This window comes from Epinephelus moara, chromosome 16, assembly GCF_006386435.1.
Source record: "Epinephelus moara isolate mb chromosome 16, YSFRI_EMoa_1.0, whole genome shotgun sequence".
NCBI classification, from domain to species: Eukaryota; Metazoa; Chordata; class Actinopteri; order Perciformes; family Serranidae; genus Epinephelus; species Epinephelus moara.
Window position 1 is genome coordinate 4,149,428 of NC_065521.1, and position 24,432 is coordinate 4,173,859.

At 40.1% G+C, this 24,432-nt stretch overlaps 1 protein-coding gene across 1 annotated transcript in view; it reads right to left on the reverse strand.

Annotated features, from left to right (window-relative positions):
• Nucleotides 1–24,432, reverse strand: part of foxp3b (forkhead box P3b) — a 29,453-nt gene that overhangs the window by 4,057 nt on the left and 964 nt on the right. The window contains exons 3-6 of the mRNA XM_050066282.1: nt 13,760–13,905; nt 11,882–11,972; nt 11,394–11,568; nt 6,550–6,642 (exon numbers count right to left, since the gene is read on the reverse strand). Of these exons, the coding sequence (XP_049922239.1) occupies nt 6,550–6,642; nt 11,394–11,568; nt 11,882–11,972; nt 13,760–13,903 (503 nt within the window). The 5' untranslated portion in view covers nt 13,904–13,905. The remainder of the gene's footprint in view (nt 1–6,549; nt 6,643–11,393; nt 11,569–11,881; nt 11,973–13,759; nt 13,906–24,432) is intronic.

Below are 24,432 nucleotides of genomic sequence, written 5' to 3' on the forward strand. Positions count from 1 at the left end.
AGACTTCCTGTGAACGCTCCTGCAAAGTGTGGTGATGTCTGAACATTTGGATTCAACCAGAATATGTGCATATGTATGTATATATGTGTATATGTATGTATGTATGTATGTATGTATGTATGTGTATATGTATATGTATATATATATATATATATATATATATATGTATGTATGTATATATATATGTATATATGTATATATGTATATATATATGTATATATATATATATGTATGTATGTATGGGCACTCTTGTGAAGAGAGCAAGAGACTCTGACACACCGTTCACCTCAGTAACCACAGATGAAAGTGCAGAGGGGGAGGCTAATGTAGCTAGCCATGCTACAACTGCTGCTGACTCAGCAACTACAGGTAAGCGCAAACAAGAGAAGACCTGTAAGTACTCTGAGAATTATCTTCAGTCCAACTCAGCTTCATACAAAATAAGTAGTAGGGAGGCCCTGTTCTATCTCTCTCTCTGCTAAGGGGTCCTTGGCCTGAAAAACAAAAAAGACCCCTGTCCTAGTGCATAGTGCTTCCAGGGTTGAACACTGCACTGTGCTGTCTGTCTTCTCATAGGACTGAATAAGACGGAAAAGCATATGTGCTGAGATTATGGAACGCGGAAGGGCTCTAAACATCTATTTTGACATTCTTATTAATAAGTCAAATTTGTTCGTCTTAATAGGTAAAAATACAACATCTTAAGCATCAAATGCGCGTTAAGACAACAGAAAATTCCCTTTTAATGAGTACATTTCTAATATCTTAGGACAATTAGAACATTAAAGCTTCCATGCCATTAGCTGGTGTCAGCACACCCACCCCTTTTTGACGTAGCGACTGCAATGGACTCTATTATGCCTACTTTGTGGTCATGTAGGCTCCTGTTAGTGGGTACATTTTGGCTGCATACCTATCGCCTGTCTTCTATGCAACTTCAGTTTAGTATTTGGGACAGTGTTACGGCTGTGTATGTGTTCTGTGCTGCTGTTCCTTTCCCTCCCTTGTAGATCTGCACAGGTGTGCTGCATTAGTTAACGAGGTGCAGCACACCTGGCATGGAGGAGGTGAGCTCCTGTGCAGCAGCAGAGAGAGGCCTCTGGTGTGTGGACTGCTGGTCCTGCTGCCTCTCACCGTGGGATTTTTGTTGTCTTGTCTGCTTGTTTTCATTCTAATAAATCCCATGGATTTGATTGTTTTAAAGGTGTTTATGTGGTTATTATTGGGTCAGTGATGGAGTTTTGTTAGCCCCATAGGGCCGCCTAAGGGTGGGGCGTAACAAATGAGGCCTTGTCTGGGATAAAACATCCATGAGGTGATGTAAATGTAAGTTTCTGTGTGTATCTCGTGGCCTTTTTTTTTTTTGTAGATGTAATCTCTTTTGTTAAATTATTTGTGGTTGTTGCTCTGTGTTTAGTTAAAACTTTAGTTTTGAGCACCCTGACTAGGTAGTCACTGGGCGGGTAAGATCTTGCCACTTTGTTATTTTGCCTTTTTTATTTTTGGTGATAATCCTGAGTGGGGGCATGCTTCAGTAGGCTATACTACAGACATCTATAGGCCCGTTTCCACCGCAGGAACTTCGGGGTAATTCTACGGGGCCGGGGCCGTTGGTGCGTGTCTCCACCGCAGGAACCACCCCCGAAGGACAGAGTTACGGAACTTTTACAGGGGCTAAACAAGTCCCTGCCTCCGAGAAACTCCTGGCTGGGGCTTGGGGATTACTTGGTGCTGATTGGATATACTCAAGACGGGATGTGACGTCAACAGAAAGCAGCAAAATAGCCAGCATTTTTAAAACTCAGCAGACGAGGGTTAGCTCGTTCATAGCTTCAGAAACTCAATAAACGGTCCGTGAAAAAAGTATTTTTTTCAGCGGATATCTTAGTTACAACATGATCGAGCTAGCAAAGCAGTTTTGTGTTGCTATGTGTGGTATTTATTCAGTTTTGGGAAATCACGATGTCTAGAAAGCATCAGTGGCTGCAGCTGACAGGGACAGCTCACAACAGCAGCAAAGCTAACATCAGGACGTCATCTGTTAAAAGCCTCCCGTTGTCGGATACGACATGAAACTACTCCAGTTAGCTCAATCATGTTGTAACTAAGACATCCGCTGAAAAAAATTTTTTTTCACAGACCGTTTATTGAGTTACTGAGTATTACAGACACGCCGCTAAGGGCTAACAGCTAACGGCGTCCCTACGCCCTTACGTCGCCCCGGTCAAAATGGTCGTGCAACGATTACATCACATCCAGAGCCCGGTAACTTTACAGGAACCTTCCTCCTACTCCGCTCTCTCAGTGGAGACACGACGGTTGAGAGGGCCAAGCGAGAGGACGTTCTTGTAGTAGTTCCTGCCCCCCAAATAGTACCAGGAACTTCTTCAGTGGAAACGGGCCTTATTTCCTTGTTCTTCTGTGATGCACTGAGTTTAGCGTTTAAAGCCGCCTCGAGCTCGGCGGGCCACTGAAGACTAGCTAGGTCAGTTAGCTGTCTTGGTAGTCAGGTCAGGGTTGGGGTGCTTCAGCAACTTGTTTCCTAGTTTTTTGCACTTTGCAGAGCAACTTGATTGTGATTTTGTTTTGAGATGTCTAGTTTCTGTTTGGTCACGGTTTTGTGTCGCTGTGATAAATACTTATGCAGTAACTTGTGGTTTGTGAACGTTAGGGTTGTAGTCACTGCACTCCACATTTGTTGGGTCACTTGTTGGTTGCTGCTTTGGTTTAAGTTAGCAACATTTGTGTAGTGGTTGACTACACTGTGACCATTTTGTTCTGTGGTTGTTGCAGTCCACTTTTTGGTGCGGCCATTTGTGTGTTACTGCTTTTGGGTATTTGTTTTAGCAAATTCGTTGTGACCTTTTTTTGAGGTTTGTGGTGCATTCGTTTTGTACTCGGAGGTCGGAAATTCCCAGTTCCCAGTCGCAAGTTTAAACTTGAACACACCCTGAGATTGGATTTCCAACTCGGAAACTCGGATCAACTGCATCAACCCCAACTTACAAATTCAAGATGGCTGCCGGTCACATACATAGTGAGTAAACACTCTGCTAAAGTACTGTTTATAGCAATTTTATCTTATTTGTTTTACATTAGGTCAGCCATACCCATAGTACTGTTAAATTGTTATCCATGGGCATGTTGCTAGGCTGTCTGTGTGTGCAAAATACCACATAGAGAGTTGTTATCAACTGATATTGCTAACAGTGGCTACGGCTAGCCCAACGGTAGTTCATGTTTTTTTCCGACTTGTCCACCATTGTCAACTAGAATGCAAAAACTGTTGTCAACTCGGAAGTGACGTCATTCTGACTTCCGGCCTCCGAGTACAAAACGAATGCACCATTGGGATGTAGTCACCCCCGCAGATCATTGGATCTTAGAGTGGTGGGTGTGGCTTCCCTATTCATCAGGTCCATTTGTGTTGCTGGTTTCCTGCATCCATCATAGTAACTTGTGTGTGGTTGAAGACCATATGGTGTCCATTTTGTGTTGTGGTAGTGGCAGTTCACTTTTGCTGGATCTTTGTGTTGCTGTTGGTATGGCAGCAATTTTGTAGCTGGTCTACATGTTATGATCCTTTTGGTATGTGGCTGTTGCACTCCATTTTTGTGTTGGTCACCTGTGTTACTGTTTTTGGTGTTGGTAATGCAGTAACTTTTTTTGGCTTTGGGTTTCTTTTCACCTCATGGTGAAAAGAAACCCAAAGCCTTTTTGCACCTGGTGGGAGTGGCACCCACTGATTTGGCTACTTGTGCAGCTGCTGCTTATTCTTGAACTCGGTGGCAGCAGCTTAGTTACATTTCAATGAATAAATAGCATTTGTCACTGAACTATGGGGTATTGTATCAGTGTTGTGTTAAGCTTTAATTGCCCCAGTACTTGCATGTGAGATGATAGTATGACAACCCATTTATTCATTGTTTTAAGGGTGGGGGTGTTACGGCTGTGTATATGTTCTGTGCTGCTGTTCCTTTTCCCTACCTTGTAGATCTGCCCAGGTGTGCTGCATTAGTTAACGGGGTGCAGAGCACCTGGTATGGAGGAGGTGCTTAAAGCAACACAATGGCGTTTTTGAGCCCTCAAAATATCCAAAATCCTTGTGATTGTACATCAACTCACAATAGGTTGGATAACACCTCCGTCATTGCTTGAGAGCGTCTGTTTCGCTCACCGGTATCGTTGGCTTGTCAACAAATGCAGAAAGATTTTTGCAACAGCTGTAACAGACAATACCGTTTTTCGTCGGTATGGGGACCCCGTGAGGTAAAAAGCACAATCCTCCACTGTGTTGCTTTAAGAGCTCCTGTGCAGCAGCAAAGGAGAGAGGCCTGCTGGTTCTGCTGCCTCTCACCGTGGGATTTTTGTTGTCTTGTCTGCTTGTTTTCATTCTAATAAATCCCATGGATCTGATTGTTTTAAAGGTGTTTATGTGGTTACTACTGGGTCAGTGGTTGAGTAACAGACAGTGTATATTGTGCACAGCCTATGTGTGTTTTCATCCAGTATAAATTATATATAATTCATTTTTAAACACAAACATGGTGTTTTACTTTGTATCCACCTTAAAGCCCCCATGATACCTTGCGTGAATTATAGGTGCGGCATATATGCCTTAAAATTAAAATTATTAAAATGTCCTCTATTTATGCTGATTTCTTTTGGCTGGACGAGTATGAGAAACTTGAGTTGTGTTTTAGAAAGGGAACCTTTCTTGTTGCAGATTTTATTTGTAAAGCGTGGGAGAGAAGGCAGAATATTCTGTTTAAAGTCTGAGCCGTAAAAGGGGCTGTAATTATGTATGAAATGAAAAAATAATAATAATAATAATGTACACTGCAACTGTACTTTCTTTTTGTTGTCTTATAAACCCATGAGGGTTGGGCACTTTGTGCATGACACGTAAATAAAAATAATCAATCAATCAAAAAAAAAAATGCTAATCCTCCTTTCTAGAGCCATTAGGAAATAAAACATGTGGAACACACCACCTGTTAGATCACTGACAGGATTGTGATCATACCTCTGTCATCTCTGTGAGCCATCTAAAAGCATTTGTTGTTTTCCTTTTTAACCAGGCACGTTAGTGGTTAGCTTGCCTTTCTCTGTTAGTATATTGTTTAATTTAACAGAGCCCAAACTCGTTCTGAAAGATGTTTTATGATTTCTCATGACTCATGAACAGACAATAACACATGAAGCAAACAATTGGCTAATTCTGTATTAATTTTAGCTCCATGTAAAGTAAATAAACATGATGTTCACCAGCTAATGCTCTGCTCGTCAGCCTTAATGACACAGTTTACACATTTTTATCACTGCTGACTTATTAAATCAGAGTTCCACCTGGTGAAACTTGATGCTGAATTCGGCAGACCTCAGCAATATCAGTAATATGAATTAGTAGCAAATCAAATAACTTTAGGCATTATTTTATATGATATAAAAAGGATAGTGTACCCAAAAATGAAAATTCAGCCATTATCTACTCAGCCATTATCTACTCACCCATATGCCAAGGTGAAGTTTTAGAGTCCTCACATCCCTTGCAGAGATCCCAGGTGAGAGGAGGTAGCAACACAACTCCACCTAATGCAGGCTGACAGCGCCCCAGGTTCAAACGTCCAAAAACACAAAACTGAAACCACAAAATATCTCCATACTGCTCGTCTGTAGTGATCCAAGTGTCCTGAAGCTCTGACATAAAAAGTTACTTGGAAAAACGTCATTTGAACTCTGTTTTTAGCCTCATTGTAGCCTGTAGCTCTAACTGCCTCTCTGTACACCGAGTTCACGTGTGCGTGTTTGTGCACGATACCAGCAAAAGCACGTGAACACACATGAATGCAGTGCCCATGTCTCACGGTCTCGCGCAAGCGTGCACACGTGAGTGCGCTGTACACAGAGGCAGTTAGAGCTACAGGCTACAATGAGGCTAAAAACAGAGAGTTGAATCTGGGGCGCCTTCAGCTTGCATTAGGTGGAGTTGTGTTGCTACCCCCTCTCCCCTGGGATCTCCGCAAGGGATGTGAGGACTCTAAAACTTCACCTGAGCCTCCCTCGGCATATGGGTGAGTAGATAATGGCTGAATTTTCATTTTTGGGTGCACTATCCCTTTAAGGAATGAAGGCAAATCAGAAACACACTCAGAATAGATGATTTAACACTATGCCCAATGTAGTCTAATTTAATTCTGCCAGCTAGTGGACACTTGTGCAAATACAATGTATACTGAATACTATTTCATCAGTTTCCCCTCCGAAACTGATGAAATGGTTGCACCCAGTATTAAACTTAAGACGTCAGAAATTTACTTCTGAGCAGGGCATTTTCTGTAGTCTTAAAGCATCAAATGAACGTTATATTTTTACATGTTAAGATGAACAGCATTCCATATGAAATAGTTCTTTTGAAAAAGCAAATAATGCTTGTAAGGTTACTGTTACATTGCATTACTGATATCAACTTAAAACTGATTCCTTAGTAATCTGTTCCTCCTGACAGACAAGTGATTCCATGAATTAAGTATTCAGCAGTCTACTTACTTTAAGAAACTAGGGAAATCTTCAGACACCACATCACAGCCAGGCCAGCGGCAGAGGCCACTCACAAATAGAGCACTGGTCCCCTCAGGAATGCTGGCAGAATGAGAAATGTTTCAGTGATATCATGTACCAGTCATTTAACTGTAGTACTTTCTGACTTAAAGTGTGGCACAAGGGAATACCTTTGGAGAAAGAGCTGAGCCAAAAGGTGAAAGATATTTGTACAACAATAAAAAAAAAAAAAAGCTCCTTGTTTATGGCTGCCACGTTTACCCTCTGTAGCAAAGGAAATTAGTCCTTAAACCCGTGAATGAGTTAACATTTTTGCACTCCAGGTTCTCAAAGTCCGTGGGTTTTTGGTTTGATGCCTGAAATAAGGTCTGTAGTTAAAGGGCCAGTGTGTAAAATTGGTTGAAAACAGTGACATCAGGTGTCAAATTCTAGATCGCAGGGCTCACTCGCTCACCCCTCCCGTCAGGTACATGACGGTGGCCTCGTAGGGACAAAAAGCCTTGCGCAGACACGAGTTTTTCAGGAGTAGGTCTATCTAGCGACGAGGTGAATGCTTATTTAGAAATCTAAACCATGTTACGATATTGTAATGAATCCCTCACAAGCAGGAGACCAGAGTAGCGTTCGGGAAAAAGGCCAGTTTATTTGAGCACTCCAAAAACTCCTGTAACACTCCAGGGGGTAAAAGACTCCGTCCCAAACTCTGACTCTTCTAGCGTAACACACACAGTTCATACACACATACTTGTTTACATTACCTAGCGGGTACCCCCTCCCCTCTCTGCTCCACCAATCTCCAGCCTGCACACTGACTGACAGCGTAGCCTGTAAACAGAGCTCAGCTGTTTATTTAGCCTAGCAATATCTCCAGACTATAGCAGCTGCAATGGACGACTTTGAACGCGATTTTGAAGAGTTTCTTGTAGCGGACACAGACCCAGAGCCATACCTGTTTGAGCCGGAGCATACAGATGAGGAACTCCATGTGTTTGATGCTGAGCGGGCGAGAAGAGAGGCTGAATGCACAGAATGGGATTCGGTGCTACTGCTACCATCGTTGGGGAGATATATCATCAGGAGGAAAAGCGCCGCAGAGAGTGCATCACAAGGAGTGAAGTTGCGTCTTCTTTTCCTCGCAGATGACGGTTCGGGTTCATTCTCTCCTGTTGCGTGGTAAGTGTGGTCCATTCGCAAACTTTATAACTAAAAAAACTTTTCACTACTCTCTATCGACGAACTACTAACACTCTCTGCTGTTTCCTCCTCCTTCTTCCTTCCTTCCGCTGTCTTCGTTGGTTTATTTATACACGCGAAACGCGTTCTCTGGCTGGCTGGATTGTCCGCTCGGTCTGCCGTACATACATGGCGGCGCAAGATGGCGACCTCTCTAAAGCAAGGCCCTTGCTATATATATATATAAAAGCATAATTATAAGGCTACGAAAACCAAACAAATTTTATTTTATAGCGATTATACATTTATATAAACATATTAATGGGTAGAATATTCAGATTCAGATTCAGATTTGACAATAAACCATGCCAAATATTACACACTGGTCCTTTAACACAAGCTTAAGAGACGTTCACATTTTGTTCTACAACATTAAATACTCAAGTAAATGCCCCAATGTGAATTTTGAAGCTTTTATGTGTCTTTAAAAAGGCAATTGACAAGTAGCTAAATGGCTTTACAGCTTCATTGTGGTGGTGACATTAAGTCATGCGACTGTGGTGTAGTTCATTTATAGCCTAACATTAAGTTTTTACTTCTGGCGATTGCATTTAGGCTTCAAAAATCATAAAAGAGGTGTTCATTTGTGAAGATCATCTTCCTGAACAAAATGTGCTCTTTCTATATTAGTCTGGACTCACTGCCACCACAAACAGTTTCTGGAAATAAAATTACAATTGGGGCCAATCAGGGATGACATTGTAGTTGATGACATAAAATGCAGGCTGCAACTTGCAGAAAAGTAATGGCAGCTCCTGCTCCCTAGTAAAAACACAGCAAAAAGTGAAGTTATTGCAGAAAAAGAGTCAATTAAACAAGAACAAGAGCATGCACTCACAGAGATTCTCAGAGGAATAGAAGGTTTCACCATTCTTTCAGCTAGATTTGGCAAAAGCTTGATTTATCAACTGCCTCCGTTGGTGATAAGGAAGATGTACACTGATTGGCTTGGATTGGATTGGAGAACGTGGAGCTCACATCATCAAGATGGTCTTACTTATTTTCTACAATAACCCAAAATCCAGTGGCAAAAGGCTTTTTGACATTGAAACCAGGGCGAAGATAACTTCCGTGTGGGCCTACAGAAAAACGCCATCCTTGGAGCACTTTATTAGCAGTCATAATTTGAAAAACAAAAAGATACAAGCTTTGTATAGGCTATATTAGTGTTTTTCAACCAGGCAGCACAGGCATAAAAGAACAAATTCACAATTTGTGAACTAAAGGTTACTTTTGAAACCGTGACACTCTGCTGGAAAATAGTGCTTTGCCGCCCCAAGCTGAGAGCAAATAAACTTGAAGTATTTCCTTGTTTTGTTCTTTTACCCGACTGCCAGGCCAGGTAAAACAACCTCTTAATGTATTGCTCAATCTCAATTGCCTTACCCTATTGACTGGAGCATTAGGTTGTAGCTGAAAGAATGAGTTTGTTGTTATGGAGCCAGCATGAGTATCTGTTTTCACCCCCACATTTTTTCTATTTTTTTTTAAAACACCTAAAATTACCTATTAAGTTTTTCTGACAAGAAACTTGTGGTTGTGAGAGTAATGACTGTTTTGTGTCAAGATTTGTATTGTTGTATTGTGATGTGGTTGTCGACTGCTTGGTTTATCATGGCTGCAAACCTGATTTCTCCAAATGGGACAATAGAGCTGAACTTAACTGAACATTACAAGAATTAGCATGGAGATGGCAGATCAGAAAATGGTCATACTGTAAAATTCCAGTAGCCCGGGCTATTATTTGCTTATATCACTGAACCCAACAGGCTTATATTCAGGACATTATTATATTTGGGATATATTTGGGCATCTATATGGAACAGGCCTCTAATTCCTTGCACACAAAACCGTTGCTAAGCAAAGATAGGATATATGATCAAATTGTTTATTTAAACCAGTTGAATATTATTTGTATAAAAATTAGGCTTTGAATAATATATCAATTATGTGCTATGTTATGACACTCATTTCATGGGACTCGAGGACTACAGCAACAAAACACCACTTTATCCTTTTAACATAAAATTCATAACTTGGATTAATTCTTATGAAAAACTCTTTTGATTGTTTTGATCAGTGGACCCTTACGGACTAAAGGAATATGAATAACTTACAGGCTAATTTAAACATTTCTATTTGTATGTGTGATCTAAACACCTAACTAACATTAGCTCAAGTGGGTAGTTAACAATCTGGTTTTTTACATCCAAAGAACTTCTATAAAAATTAACTGCTTGGCAACCAGACCAGGTGTTTAATTGAAACTGGCCTTTATTTGTCAGAATGTGTAGCCACACCGGGCTAGTAAAAGAGCCTGGGGGTTTAATTGGGATTAAGCTTTTAATTGAAGTCGTATGATAGGTGTCATATTTGTGTTGGATATTTGTTAGGATTTTGGAAGGCACTTTTAGCTGTAGGGTCAAGGTCAGGACGCTGGAGCAGAACCACTGTTCCTTTCGACTGCTATGGACAGGTTGACTGTAGAAATGAATTGTCCTGTTGGGACTAATAAAGTATTCTGAATCTGGATCTGAATCTGACTGAAAGAAGCCCGTTTGCCAGTATGGCCATTAATCAGCAAACCTCCTCGAAGTGCCCTCTGGAGATACGCACGTTTTATACAGTATGTTGTCCAGTCTGGAGCACCAATCTACCTGTCAACCTAACATTTAATTAATCACTAATGAACAAGACCCCAATATACTTTAACTGCTAGACACTTGAACTGCTTCACTTGGGGGCAGTGACAAAACACCATTTTCCAGCAGTTGCTGGCACACATCTCCATTACCCTAGTGCCAAAGAACCACCCCAATCCTAAGGTCACTAAAGTGGACACACATCTCTGCTGCATCTTGAGAATCTGTCCATGAAAATGACAAAAAGAATCACTGACAAGATATAAGCTTGATGTGGTCCAATATCCACTGTGATTAGTGTTTGACTTCCTGATGAGATTGCTGCCATTGCTCTTGCTCCAAGGACTGAATGGCTTGTACTGTAGTAGCTGCCCTGTTCTCATACTCTACCATTACCCCCTTGTCTACCAGATACCTTAGCAGACCTTTTCATAAACTTTTTCCAAGTCCATAACACACATGTAAACTGTCCTGCTGGTTAACAAGGAAACTTTAATCATATATGATAAAAATATAACATTATTTAAGCCAACCCATCAATTAGATCAGTAGTTCCCATCTGGTCCAGCCACGGGGTCCAGATTTCTCCATAGTCATTAGTTTAAGGTCCACACAGTTTACTATCATCAATAGCATCATACTTGCATTTGGCTATGTCATCAAGCTAGTTTGCTGTCTCTGTTAAGTAGCTGTTAGATATCCACTCACTCTACAGCAGGAAACAGCACTTCAAAATAAAAGCTCCATGCAGAAATTCACTTTACTTCAAAATAAACAGTGTTTTTTTACAATCTTGACACGTTCGCAAATCACTTGTGGTCCATTCAGAATGAACCCGCGACCCACTTTTGGACAGCTACCCACCAGTTGGGAACCAATGAATTAGATGGCAACTGATCTTGCTATGTTATGATAGTCATTTGCATTTGTAATTCAGTGTTAATTTCAGATAGTCACCCATCATTAGGCGTGGCCTCAATGGAGCTCTGCTTTGGACTGTGTCTCCTTGAAGGGAGGAAGTGATGATTTTGCCTGGGAGAGAAGCCTATGTGTGATGAAGATGACTCAGGAAGACAGCTAGCATCTACCTCTTCCTTGCAAATGGAGACAGGTGCACTGCTTTTTGGATGCACTAGGGGAAGAAAGCATTGATCTTTTGGAAATACATGCAACAAAAAATACTGTCCCTGTCGATGCTGAGAAAAATCCTAATTCAGTTTATTCATTCAGTTAAGCAAATAACATCAAGCACCAGTGCCAGAATGGCTGTGTCTCAACAGCCCAGTTGTATATTTTATATCAAGGCTAACACAGTTTGTGCACATTAGAAGACAGAACAGAATAACAGAATGACGCATACTAAAAAATGTCAGCACACATAAAATGATTGTCATTTAAAATGATAATCTTGCTGGTGTGGTGTGGAGCTATGTGTGTCTGCATACTGTGTTGTCGTCTGGAAGCTGTTTGAGACACCTGGCAGAGCACTGATGGTCTCTGCTGCTTCTGCCTAATGCCTTCCATACTGCTGCAACACTGGAAGGAAAAAAAACACCAATGTCAACTACAGCATGTGGATTTTTGTGACAAATTGACATTAATTGATTCAAACAACATGAAAAAAAATAATATTATTAGTAATTAATGGTGTTTTTATCGGTAACAAACTCTCTTGGCTTGGCTTGTCATAAATGAATAATTTTAGCCTGATGAACACCACCTGATGGTCAGGTGGGGCAAGCATGGTTTCATCCCCTAAAGTTGCCATGTAAGGCTGCCTATTCCTTCCCTTTTTGCCCATGTTTCATTCTCAAAAATGTGACTAAGTGTCATCTTGTCCACTCAGCATGATACACAGCCAGTTGCCTGTATTGTTTAATGGCGTACGGGAGGAAACCCAGGGGGATACACAGTGGCTCAACAGCAAAAATTTAGGCGGCAGAAGTCCAACTAGGCCAGGTGAGAGGGGTGGTGGATGGGTTCAACAACCACCGACTTTCACCCAGGACCCAGGAGGCCGGTGTTTGCTTCCTGTGAGAAGCCAACCATGTGCTTTTGTTGCCTAAACCCAACTACTTACGTGTGTTAGCTAAACGTAACCACGTGCATTTGTTGATGAAGGTACGGTGCTGTACCAACGTAGTGCATTTATTTTGAAAGAGACTATATGCAAATGGTACATTTTCTGTGAAAACAGAAGTGTATTTTCATGTAACCGGCTGAAGTTGACATGGTGTCCCAGAACGTCAACAACCAACGCACCCAGGGTACCTTGCACCTTGTATCTGGATGTGGAAAGTCCATGACCAAACGTCAATATGTAACAAGGTCAGAGTGAGACAGTGTTGAAAATAGAGATGCTCCTCTTTCTATTAAATTGATACAGAAATGCTATATTACGGCAAGGTATCATTGTGCTCAGCACACTCCACCAGAGGTCAGTCTCTACGGATGGAACAGACAGCTGAGCTGAGAAATATGGAGACTATGAGTGGAGGGGATAACGTTACAGGACTACTTAAAGGGGAAAAAGACTCTGCCGTTGTTGTGGAGTATTGACGCATTATCTTTTGATGGTTTTTTTTTTAACTACAAAACCAGTTTATTAGCCACCTGATTTTATTCAGCATATCTCCTCCATTCAGCCCACTGATGTGTTGGTATCTGCTGCCATAATGAGACTTATTGGGTCCTCCAGCAAGAAGGGCGCTTGTTTTCCATCTATTCATTATTCTATGGGCCATAAGTATTTAAACACAGCAAGACTTGTCTAAGGAGGCTAACTGCATATTAAAAACACTGCATTGTAGGCTAAACAATGACATACATGCTACAATGACTTCTATCACAAAGTCAACCATGTGCGTGTGTTGGCAAAACTTAACCACATGCTTGTTAATTGTTGAAGGACAAAAAAGGTACATTTTGGTGTTATACCTACATAGTGTGTTTATTTTTAAAGAGACTGTATTTAAACTGTACATTTCCTGCAATAACAGAAGTATATTTTGAAAACTGACAATGCATGTAACAGGCTGAAGTTGTGACATCATGTAAAGTCCATGACCAAACACTAATATATGACGAGGTTGGAGTTTGTGCTGTAGAGCATTAGCATTAGAATTACTGCAACTGTACAGAGACCAGCCACAACATCAAAATGCTGAGTAATAGTTTAGTCAATTTTAATTAATAGAATTAATCATATACTATATAATGATATGACAGCACGACCTTGAAGACAGGAAAATACTTAATGTGTATTCTGTGTTGACAAAGTGATGAAGTTTGTTGTATGGCTGTATGATGTGATTTTTGCATACTTGACTTCCTGAGGCATCATTGGTCTGAGGAGGAGGATAAGGAGGAGGAAGAGGATGGTGTTGCTCCTCTAGCTGTTTAATCTTGTTGTCACATTGTGGTTGAGCTTGCTCACATCTAACAATCTCACCGGGCGTCTCTGGCATCTCTGCAGCAACAGGAGAGACAGTAATACTTCACGGGCCTTCCAGGTTGTGTTATAAACTTTTCTCTCTTTTTATTATTTCTGGAAGAAAAAGAACACATCCATGACATGCTCTTTTACAAGCAATTTTTTACTGCGTACAAGATGCATTTAGAAATACAAATAATTCTCCAAAGTGCAACATTCATATTTCAGTCAGGAACACTTTAGTCAAAGAAAACATTATTTCCATTTGCAGTATTATATTTGGCGGTATGGCTCTGTTCTGGGGACCCCCTGCCTTTCCTCTGGCCTATGCAGAAAGCCTCTTCCACATGCCTACAGTACATGGAAAGCCTTAAGGCAGAGAGAGCACACCTCTGCCCTCCACATGAAAAAAATGAGTAAAGCCTGAGGTAGAGAGAGCTAACCTCCCTGCCCTTCCATGCACCTACATAAAGAAGCCTAAGGCAGGGTGAGCAGCAGCAAAGACACCCTTTCTTCAGGGCTTTCTGTCGGTCAGAAAGGGATTTCTTTAAAAGTCAGGAAAAAAAATTATGGTTTGGGTTAAAATTAATAGATTTCTGCCAGGAAGGACTTTCTGGCAGAAAGCCTTGAAGGATAACTTTTCCCATATGTGCTTGATAAAGCAAACAAACTTGTAATGCAATAGACAGCAAACCTATTACACAAGGATGTTTGCTTTCTAACATACAGATGCTCTTGCTCAGTGATTGATGCGCTTCCTTTGTGCCCTTAATGGAGCCTTAATTTTTCCTGGGAGATCGTAATAATAGACAGAATTGGAAAATGAAGGAGAGGCATATAGGGAACCAGTTTAATCACAGATGGTGTCATTATTCTACAGCCATTACAATGTGTATTCAATTTTTACTCCAAAATGAGCGAAAGCAAAAAAACATGTCCATGCTAAATTTACGAGAACAGTGCTTTGTTTTTGTTTTATTCTTGCTGCTCCAGTTTGAACAAAACAACTATTAACAGGCATTTACAGTAACATCAAGGGCTGCAACTAATAATTATTTTCATTGTCGATTAATCTGATGATTATTTTGTTGATTAATCGATTTGGTGTTTGGTCTATAGAATGTCGGAAAATGGTGAAAAATTTTGATCCAGTTTCCTTAAAGCTCAAGATGACATCCTTAAATGTCTTTTTGTCTATAACCCAAAGATATTCCATTCACTGTCATAGAGGAGTAAAGACCAACCAGGTCTCACTCCAAAGTTGTCGAAATCCAGCGCTTGGTCAGTGACTTCTAGCGTCAAATACCGACGAAGAAAGCTGTCCTCTCACATCCGCATGATACACTGTGTTTCCCCCTGATGTGGCCAGGCGCCATTAAACAATAAGGGGAAACACAGCGGGACAACAATGGAATTTAAGGATGTCTGAGTAGGGCAGGTGGAAGGAGTGGTGAATGGGTCCAACAACCACCGACTTTCACCCGGGAGGCCAGTGTTTGCTTCCCGTAAGATTGTAAAGCCAGACCCTGTTCTTTTTACCTATCCCAACCACATGCATGCGTTGGCCAAATGTAACCATGTGCGTTTGTTGTTGAAGGAAAAAAACAATTTCACGGTGTTGTACTGACGTACTGTGTTTATTTTGAAAGAGACTGTTTGCAAACTGTACATGTACATGCCTGTGAAAACTGCAGTGTACTTTGAAAACATGTAACACATGTATCAGGCTGAAGTTCACATGGTGTCCCAGAACATCAACAACCAATGTACCCAGGGCACCTTGTGCATCATATGTTGACAGGAATCCTATGACCAAATGTTGATATGTGACGTGTGGTTGTGCTGCTGCCGTGGTCCTGCCTGATGCCTCCTGCTGCTGCTGTTATCATTAGTCATTCTTCTACTGTTATTATACACATGATTATTGTCACATATGTACACTATCATATATTAATATATACTTTCAACATATCGTACCACAATAGCCGTAATTATAATTATAATATTATTACTTTCATTAATGTTGTTGTAAGCTACTGTCATTACCATCTGTCCTGCATCTCTGTCTGTCTCTGTCTCTCTCTCGGTTTCATTGTGTCATGCAGATTACTGTTAATTTATTATGTTGATCTGTTCTGTACGACATCTATTGCACGTCTGTCCGTCCTGTCCGTCCTGGAAGAGGGATCCCTCCTCAGTTGCTCTTCCTGAGGTTTCTACCATTTTTTTTTTTATCCCCCTTAAAGGTTTTTTGGGGGGGAGTTTTTCCTTATCGGCTGCAAGGGTCTTAAGGACAGAGGGATATCATATGGTGTAAAGCCCTGTGCGGCAAATTGTGATTTGTGATATTGGGCTTTATAAATAAAATTGATTGAAATTGATTGATTGATGAGGTCGGAGTGAAAATGTGTTGTAAAGACACCAGAAAAGATGGGATCAGAGAAACTTGAGAGTCTTTTCTTAAAAAAAATATTTTGCCATTACTTTGTTGGTTGAGAAACTAATCTTAATTAATCTTAACAGCAAACAAAGCACATACATCCTCACAACACCTATACATTTACAAATTACAATCAACTCATGAACTCACACTCACCATCTGCACTCATATGTAAAGGGTTTTATGATGGTGTCTCTCTTTGTAAGACAAAAACAGGCAGATACTACTGTAATAATAATAATACTCTGTAATGTTCAGTTGTTATACCTACTGCTCTGTGTTGTTAGAATCCTTTGATGCGTATACTGTTTTGATAGGATGAGTTTTTTTGCGTGTGGCATTTAAGTTTGGTGGGCCTGTCTGATTATGTGACCCATATTTAAGTAACTCAGTACCTGTAGAATTCTGATGCTACTGTTTTCATTGTGTGCACATTATATCTCTATTTCACTACACTGTATTGTATGTTCCTTTGACCTCTCTGGATCAATGGTCACGTTGCACATTCATATTTAACATACAAAACATTTGACATTACTTCAGAGCCCCACAAATGTCATGGAGGAAAAAATGACTCATTCATGTGCATGACTTCAGTTGTGCTCTTGAACTAATTGTTTTTTGTTTTTGTTTTTTGTAATGAAAAAACAATAACATATTGTTAGATTATTAGTCCAATCAACACATACATTGGCTGTTATTTCATCAATGCTGTAAGTTAGCTGCACTATGTATGTTAATACAGTGCAAACTAAACACTGATGGGGGGGAGCCCAAAATTCTGGGCCCTGTGCATAAGCAGTTGCTCCCCACCTTTCCTCTCTTGATCCATGGTCTAGTGCCATGTTAAAGAAAAAAATATCTTAGATTTTGAGAATCTACAAGAATAAAATCGTAAATTTACAAGAGTAAAGTCATATATCTACAGGTTAACATCGCAAATCTACGAGAATCAAGTCATAAATCTATGAGAATAAAGTTGAAATATTACAAGATTAAACTCATAATTTTAAGACAAAGAAAAGTTGCAGATTAAGACTGGAAAGTCAGATAATATGGTATAAAAAGCGACAAAGTGTGTCAAATAGTGTTGGGGTGACAGTAATATACTGTATGTTTTAGCAGTACTGAAATAATATAATTAGATTTGTTGCTGTTGTGTTTTTCTATGTTCTTTCTCTCCATATCCACTACTTTCAGTAGTGTAGTGGTAATTGAGTGGGCACCAGAGAGCTTTTGTCGTTCTGACATTATAACAATACAGCGTGTTTCGGGGTTCACGTAACATTGGATAACTCACCCATCTCCCCCAGAGAGCAGGTAAAGTGTACTGAGCGGGGGGGGATGGGCGGCAGAAACCCAGAAAAAAAAGGCCTCTATTATTTAGTAGTCTTTGCTATGTAGTTATGTTGTTGTTGTGGTGTTGTGGCCTTATGTAATAATTCAAAGTAATAATAGTAAAATTATTAGTAAAAAATAGCAAAAGGTAAACATTTTGATTTTTTTTCTTCCCCTATTTGTGGCGCAACCTATGGATGATGGTGCCCTTAGTATTCGCCTCTACTGCCTATACCAGGGGATGGCGTGGCACTAATTATTAATGCATTAATTTGACACTTTAGTATTCAGTGATACATTTCCAGACACAGCACCTTTTAAGTTCCATGCTAGAAATCTAGGAGTCATCAACAATTGTGTCAATAATGTAGTTCAGTCCTGTATTTGTCAACTGTCAACAATTTGTCATCGTCTGTGGTTCCATATAAATAAAGTTATTATTTGAGAGGCTTAGTTAGGTAAGTCAAGAGAGCAAATTAGTAATTTGTGCACATTATTAATTAATTCAAGAGGCCATACTTTTAATTTGTGTCTATCAATTATTCATTTGAGAGCATGAATTAACTAAATCAAGTGATGGAGTTATTCATTTGTGCTCTCATTTTATTTTTCTCACTGTATGTATTGTCTTCTTAATATAATATTGTTAACTTTGGACAGTACAGCTATATTCAGGCATTAACATTACAGTACTGATCCTATGCAGAAGAATGAATAAGTTTGAATGTGATATCAGAGCTGTGTGGTTACCTGAAAATAATGCACACCTTCCAGCCAATCAGCATCTAGCATTCACTGCAGCCATGTACAGATTAAAGTCTTTTGTGGTTCAAAACATTTCCTGTACCAGACCTCCTGGTGGAGAGGTTGCTCACAGGTGCAGTGACAGACACTCACTAAAAACAGACATACAGATAGCATCACCACAGCAGTCTACAGAAAGAGTGGGAGATGAAGCTGCTCCACTTTTGTGCAGCACGGTGATCTGTCACCTGCAACCACTGGGACTTGTGTTTGTTGTAGATGCCGAGATGGTTTTTCCTGGAATAGTAATTCACCACATGATGCTTTGTTTTATCGGTTACATAAAGCTGTCAGACTCTTATTCTCCAACTTTTGAGCATCTAGCTGCCTCACACTCTGTATGATTGGAAGTTTGCAGTCCTTCACAAAGACTGTGGTCAACTCCAACAGCACATACTGACATTATACCCACTGGCATGTCTTTGGCTTCATCTTCTGTATTTTAAAAAGCATGCAGCCATGATGGTTATGTTCTCAAGTCATGGTAGCATTATGGAAGCCCTCAGAAACTTATGTCAAAGCTAATGACATGAAAATATCTCTCCATGAAGCAAGTAATAATTCTAACCATTGTGGAAATGACGTATCACGGGTCCCCTCTATCAGCTACCCGAGTGTCATCATCAGAGAGTTTTTAAGACTGTAGGGAAGTGTGCATCTATACAGTAAACCAAACAGCCAACACCATACGTCTTACGCAAATGCACACCCACAGAATTCTGTAGAAAGTGAGAGCACTCAACATGTTTGTGGCTTCTCACTGTCGTGTCTCATTCTGGCTTTACTTCTTGACATTATCTCCCCCAGAAGAAACCCATCAAAGTCTCTGTGTCTGTTTTGTCAAAGTGAGGAGAGCTTTAGTCACAACACTACACATTCAGACTGATATGATGTGATGGTTGATATTTGGTCGGTATTTCTGTGAGTCAACATCTGTTGGCCACAAATGGGTTCAGAGAAGTATTTCCTGTTTGGATCTTGTAATCAGCCACATTACAGTGTGGAAAGTCGCAGATGCCTCATACTGCTACTACTATCAATGGTGTGTGGGTTTATTACTCACATACTCCAATATTTCAAATCACACATCCCAATCACATTGATACATATGTAGGAGACTCTTGTTTTCAGATCTTTGATGTAGAATAATCCCAACCAACTGTTCAAGGATTAATTATTCAAATGAAAACAGGCATTGTTGTCAGGTGACTTTTTTTTCTTGAACAGTACAATTCATACCACCTTCATTTCAAATTTAGATACATTGCAAAAAAAAGACTAATTATCCATTTATGCATGTTTATATAAGTTACAGATAATAAAAAGTGTCAGGATTTCAACAACTAATTGAAATCTTGTGCAAGTGTGACTGGTCTTGATAATGTGACCAGTGCATGCTGCACTCTCTTCAGCCTGACTAACACCCTCTGACTGAAGTATCCTTCCAGACTTTTCCTTCTTGTTAAGTCTTTCAAATGTTCTCTGTGAGACTTTAAATACTGAGGGTAAAACCAGGCTCCACATACATCCGCCTGGCTCATGTACATGGCTGCTGGACTGACATGGCTCACGTTTGGCTCTCATTACTCCAGTATATGTGTTCATACTGTGTGTTCTAGTATGTGGGGTATATGATTGATTAATTGATTAACTGATTTTTTTTATTTTGTGTCATGCACACAAACATGTGCCCAACCTATATGGGTTTACAAGACACCATTACAATGACATTGCAGTGAACAATCCAAAGTACATGTTATTTTACTGCCCAGTCCTGAGACAAAATACTCTGCCTTCTATCCCAGGCCTGGAAAAGAAATTTAGCCTCAAAAAGGTTCCCCTTCTGAAACAGAACTCAAATTTGTTATGATTATCCAACCAAAAGAAATCAACATAGATAGAGGTCATTTTACTGAAAAGTACATCCCTTATGTCTTCATATACAGGACAGTAAAACAAAAAATGACAATCATTCTCAATAAATTTTGTCCTCCTCTGAGGTGGTGTTAAACCTTCCAGTCTCTACGGCTAGTGGTAATGTTCCTAAGCGTAACTGTGCACATAGGGATCTTTGTCTTTTGTTAAGATTATACTTAATGTAAGGTTCCACACTGTAGCTAGTCTTTATGAGACAGTAGTTTTGGTTTTCGTAGTTTTGGTTTATACCATATGTCAACAGACCATTTTTCTCTAAACATATGAAACATTTCACTCTTAAAGGGATAGTGCACCCAAAAATGAAAATTCAGCCATTATCTACTCACCCATAGGCCGACGGAGGCCCTGGTGAAGTTTTAGAGTCCTCACATCCCTTGCGGAGATCAGCGAGGGGAGCGGCAAGCACACCTAATGGTAGACGGCGCCCCAGACTAACGTCCAAGAACACAAAATTGAATCCACAGAGTACCTCCATACTGCTCATCCATAGTGATCCAAGTGTGCTGCAGCCACGACATAAAAAGTTGTTTCAAAAAACGTCATATGAACTCTGTTTTTAGCCTCATTGTAGCCTGTAGCTCTGACTGCTTCTCTGTGCTCCGTGCTCACGTGTGCGCGCCTGCGTGAGACTAGCGAAAGCATGAGCTTTGCTCACCCATGTTTACATCACGTGACACGTGCACCGCAGGGGGAGACAACGTAACCACAGAGCTAAAAGAAAATTTGCACTACAGTCTTTTAGCAAAGGACAGCCCAACATGTCTGAAGACTTTGAAATTGAGGAGGAACAGCATTTCTTTGTTGAGCCGTATTTGTTTGAGCCCGAGTATACGCACGGAACTCAGGCCACTGGACGAAGCAGCTGCCGCAGCTCATGAGCCTAACCCTCAGCCAGCCGTAGAATACCGGAGTCGAGCACTGGAAACCTGGTGGTGTAGTTGTTTCAAATGCAAAGCAATGCCAATGGATGAGGAAAGTCTTTGCTGCTCAGACTGGGAATTGGCGATGCCTGCACTTGAGAATCTGGACATCAGTACTGACGAGACTGCTGCTCTTCAGAGACCGTGCATCGCCGATCACCCTGAGCGCGCACACGTGAGCACAGAGCACAGAGAAGCAGTCAGAGCTACAGGCTACAGTGAGGCTAAAAACAGAGATATGACGTTTTTCGAAACAACTTTTTATGTCGGGGCTACAGCACACTTGGATCACTATGGATGAGCAGTATGGAGGTACTCTGTGGATTCAATTTTGTGTTGATGTTAGTCTGGGGCGCCGTCTACCATTAGGTGTGCTAGCCGCTCCACCCGCTGATCTCTGCAAGGAATGTGAGGACTCTAAAACTTCACCAGGGCCTCCGTCGGCATATGGGTGAGTAGATAATGGCTGAATTTTCATTTTTGGGTGCACTATCCCTTTAATCTCCTGAATATCACGTGTTAACGTATTCTAGAAAAAAAATGACAAGTTGTTCAAATACAATAAAGATTTCAAATCAATCATCATGTCCCAACTAAATATCTTTTAAGTGAATCTCTGATCTGACATCTGCACAAGTCTATTCCAAAGCCGGAACATTTCACATTTATGTCTGATGTCATGTCTGATGGTTCCCATCCCATATCTCCACCAATGGCCAAAACTGAGTTTATGGACTCCCAGGAAGGATCAAATCACTCTATAATGCACTGTGCTGACTGAGCTACAACACTGACAGTTCCTTTTAATGTAATGTGCTTGTCCAGCACCAGGCCAAGATATTGTATTTATACTGGTCAGTATATGGCAGCAGTAATCAACCAAAATTAAAAACAAGTGAACTCTCCATTTATTGTATAATGTCAAATATTGTATTTTTATCGCATGGGGAATTTTAATGCTTCAGTGGAACGTGTTTCTGAACAAGACATCAAGCTGCACTTAAACAGTGTCTTTTCAAAAGGTTTATTATTTTGGAAACTATGATTACACTGACTCTGCTGTTACAGGAAGTGAATGATAATTACTAGAGTTTGTTCATGAATTTGGTTAATAAACATGACTGAATGCTAACACAATGGTTTGATTTGATTTGATTTGATTTGATTTTAATGTCATTTTAATTTTTAAAATTATATGTAACTAATTATTTTAGATTTGATGGAATACATACAAAATGATAGTGTTTCATTAGTTACAAAATGGTTAAAAATGGGCTGTTACAGTTAATGCAACTCAGTTTTCACAAAAATTGTCTTTGATTTTATTCATTTTCATCCTGGTGTCTAATGTCATTCACATGTTGAATTTAATGTAGTTGGTTGAATGTAATTAATGTAGTTGGTGTTTTTATGTTGGCTCTACTAAACTGTTAGTCTTACAGATAATTTTAGACAATAGAGTAGATGTATATTACAGTATTGAGTTTTGGCCACTAAAATATCAAGTTAATCAAAAACAGAAAAACGTACTTGAAAAATTTTGCCTCATTTTTTTGAGTCTAATCAAAGTCATTTTTTCTATTGTGTAGTTTCATATGCAAGACTTATACAATCTGTAAACTATGTTTTTGCTCTGTGTGTGTGTGTGTGTGTGTGTGTGTGTGTGTGTGTGTGTGTGTGTGTGCTCACAAAAGAAACAACTTTGGCATACTTTTATTTTATATAATCAGACCTGAAATCCAGTTTATAAAAAGCTCTGTCATGCTGTGCTGTGTGCAGTACTTTAGCAGGCTGGTCCTCTCAGTATCACAGCATAATAATATCCTTATTTTGGGATAGCAGGTCTCTGTGTGTCATGTCTATCTCTTGGTTTTTTGTCATTTCTCTCAGCCCTCAAACCAAGAGTCATCACTGCAGATAAAATGATTTGAAATGATCAGAGGAAAAGGAAAAAGGAGGCCTACACAAAATGTTATCATCATGACGCCTTTAGATAAGACAATGATGTTATGATGTAAAGAGTATGGAGCTATAAAATCAGTGACAACCGCAGCTGATATTGGCTTCTGTAGTGTTTGCATGTCCAGCTTCGTACTGACTACACTGTGGTTTTGAAGATGTAATGTTTTGAGCATTTCAGTTTTACAAGAGAAGTCTTATCTCCACTAACTAGCATTTTTTCCTGAGCTTTCAACTACATGTGACAGCCTCCCCCAGCAGAGAAACAATAGACATTTTTTTTTTTTAAACTTGTTTCCAAGGTTGAGAATGAACTTTCGTGCTTAAATGTCATTTTGTGAAGAAGTATTTTAGTTTACATTTTTTGTGTGTGTGTGTATTTCCTGTATTGCTTATGTTATACTCATGACATTCAACAACACCAGTGCAGCAAAAACGAGGCTTTCAAACAGAATATAGAATATACTGTGCTGACTAGTCCAGCACAGGTGAACATTAAAGAAGTGCTTATAGGACAGACATGTCCAAAGTCCAGCCCCGGGGCCACCCCGGCACGTGGACTAATTTCACACAAAGTTGGTCAATTATGCAAGTTTGCTTTTCAAATTTTCCGTTCACCTCACAATGGACTATCGTACAGTTTAAAGATATGCACCAAGAAGGAACTACACAGGCAGAATTAATGGGTTTTCATAAACAGACATGACGTGAACATGCAAACAAATGGTTACCAAGCAGCCAACATTTGCTGCTGGGTAGCAGACATGGCCACAGCAAAACAGCCAAAAGCCAAGAGTACAGGAATGTTAAATACTTCAGCACTGAAAGATGAAACAGTTGTGTTTGTCTCATTTGTATGTGATTTATTTGAAAAACACTTTTATAAAAACTGAGAAGCAGCTGCCCCCCAGGTCAGTTCACATGATCTAATCTGGCCCCCGTTCTAAAAACGTTTGGACACCATTATCGTAGGATCTTCAGACCGCCCATTTCCCAAATAAGCCCTCACCCTGAATAGTTGTGCATTAAAAAAAAAGTAAAGGGCTGTGTTGGTGGTGTTTCAGGTACCAGTGAGAAATTAAATGCTCCATTTTCCATGTGTCTTTTATACACAGCCTGAAAATGTCCTGAACGCAGTCTGACTTTCAGAACCTGACAGTACAA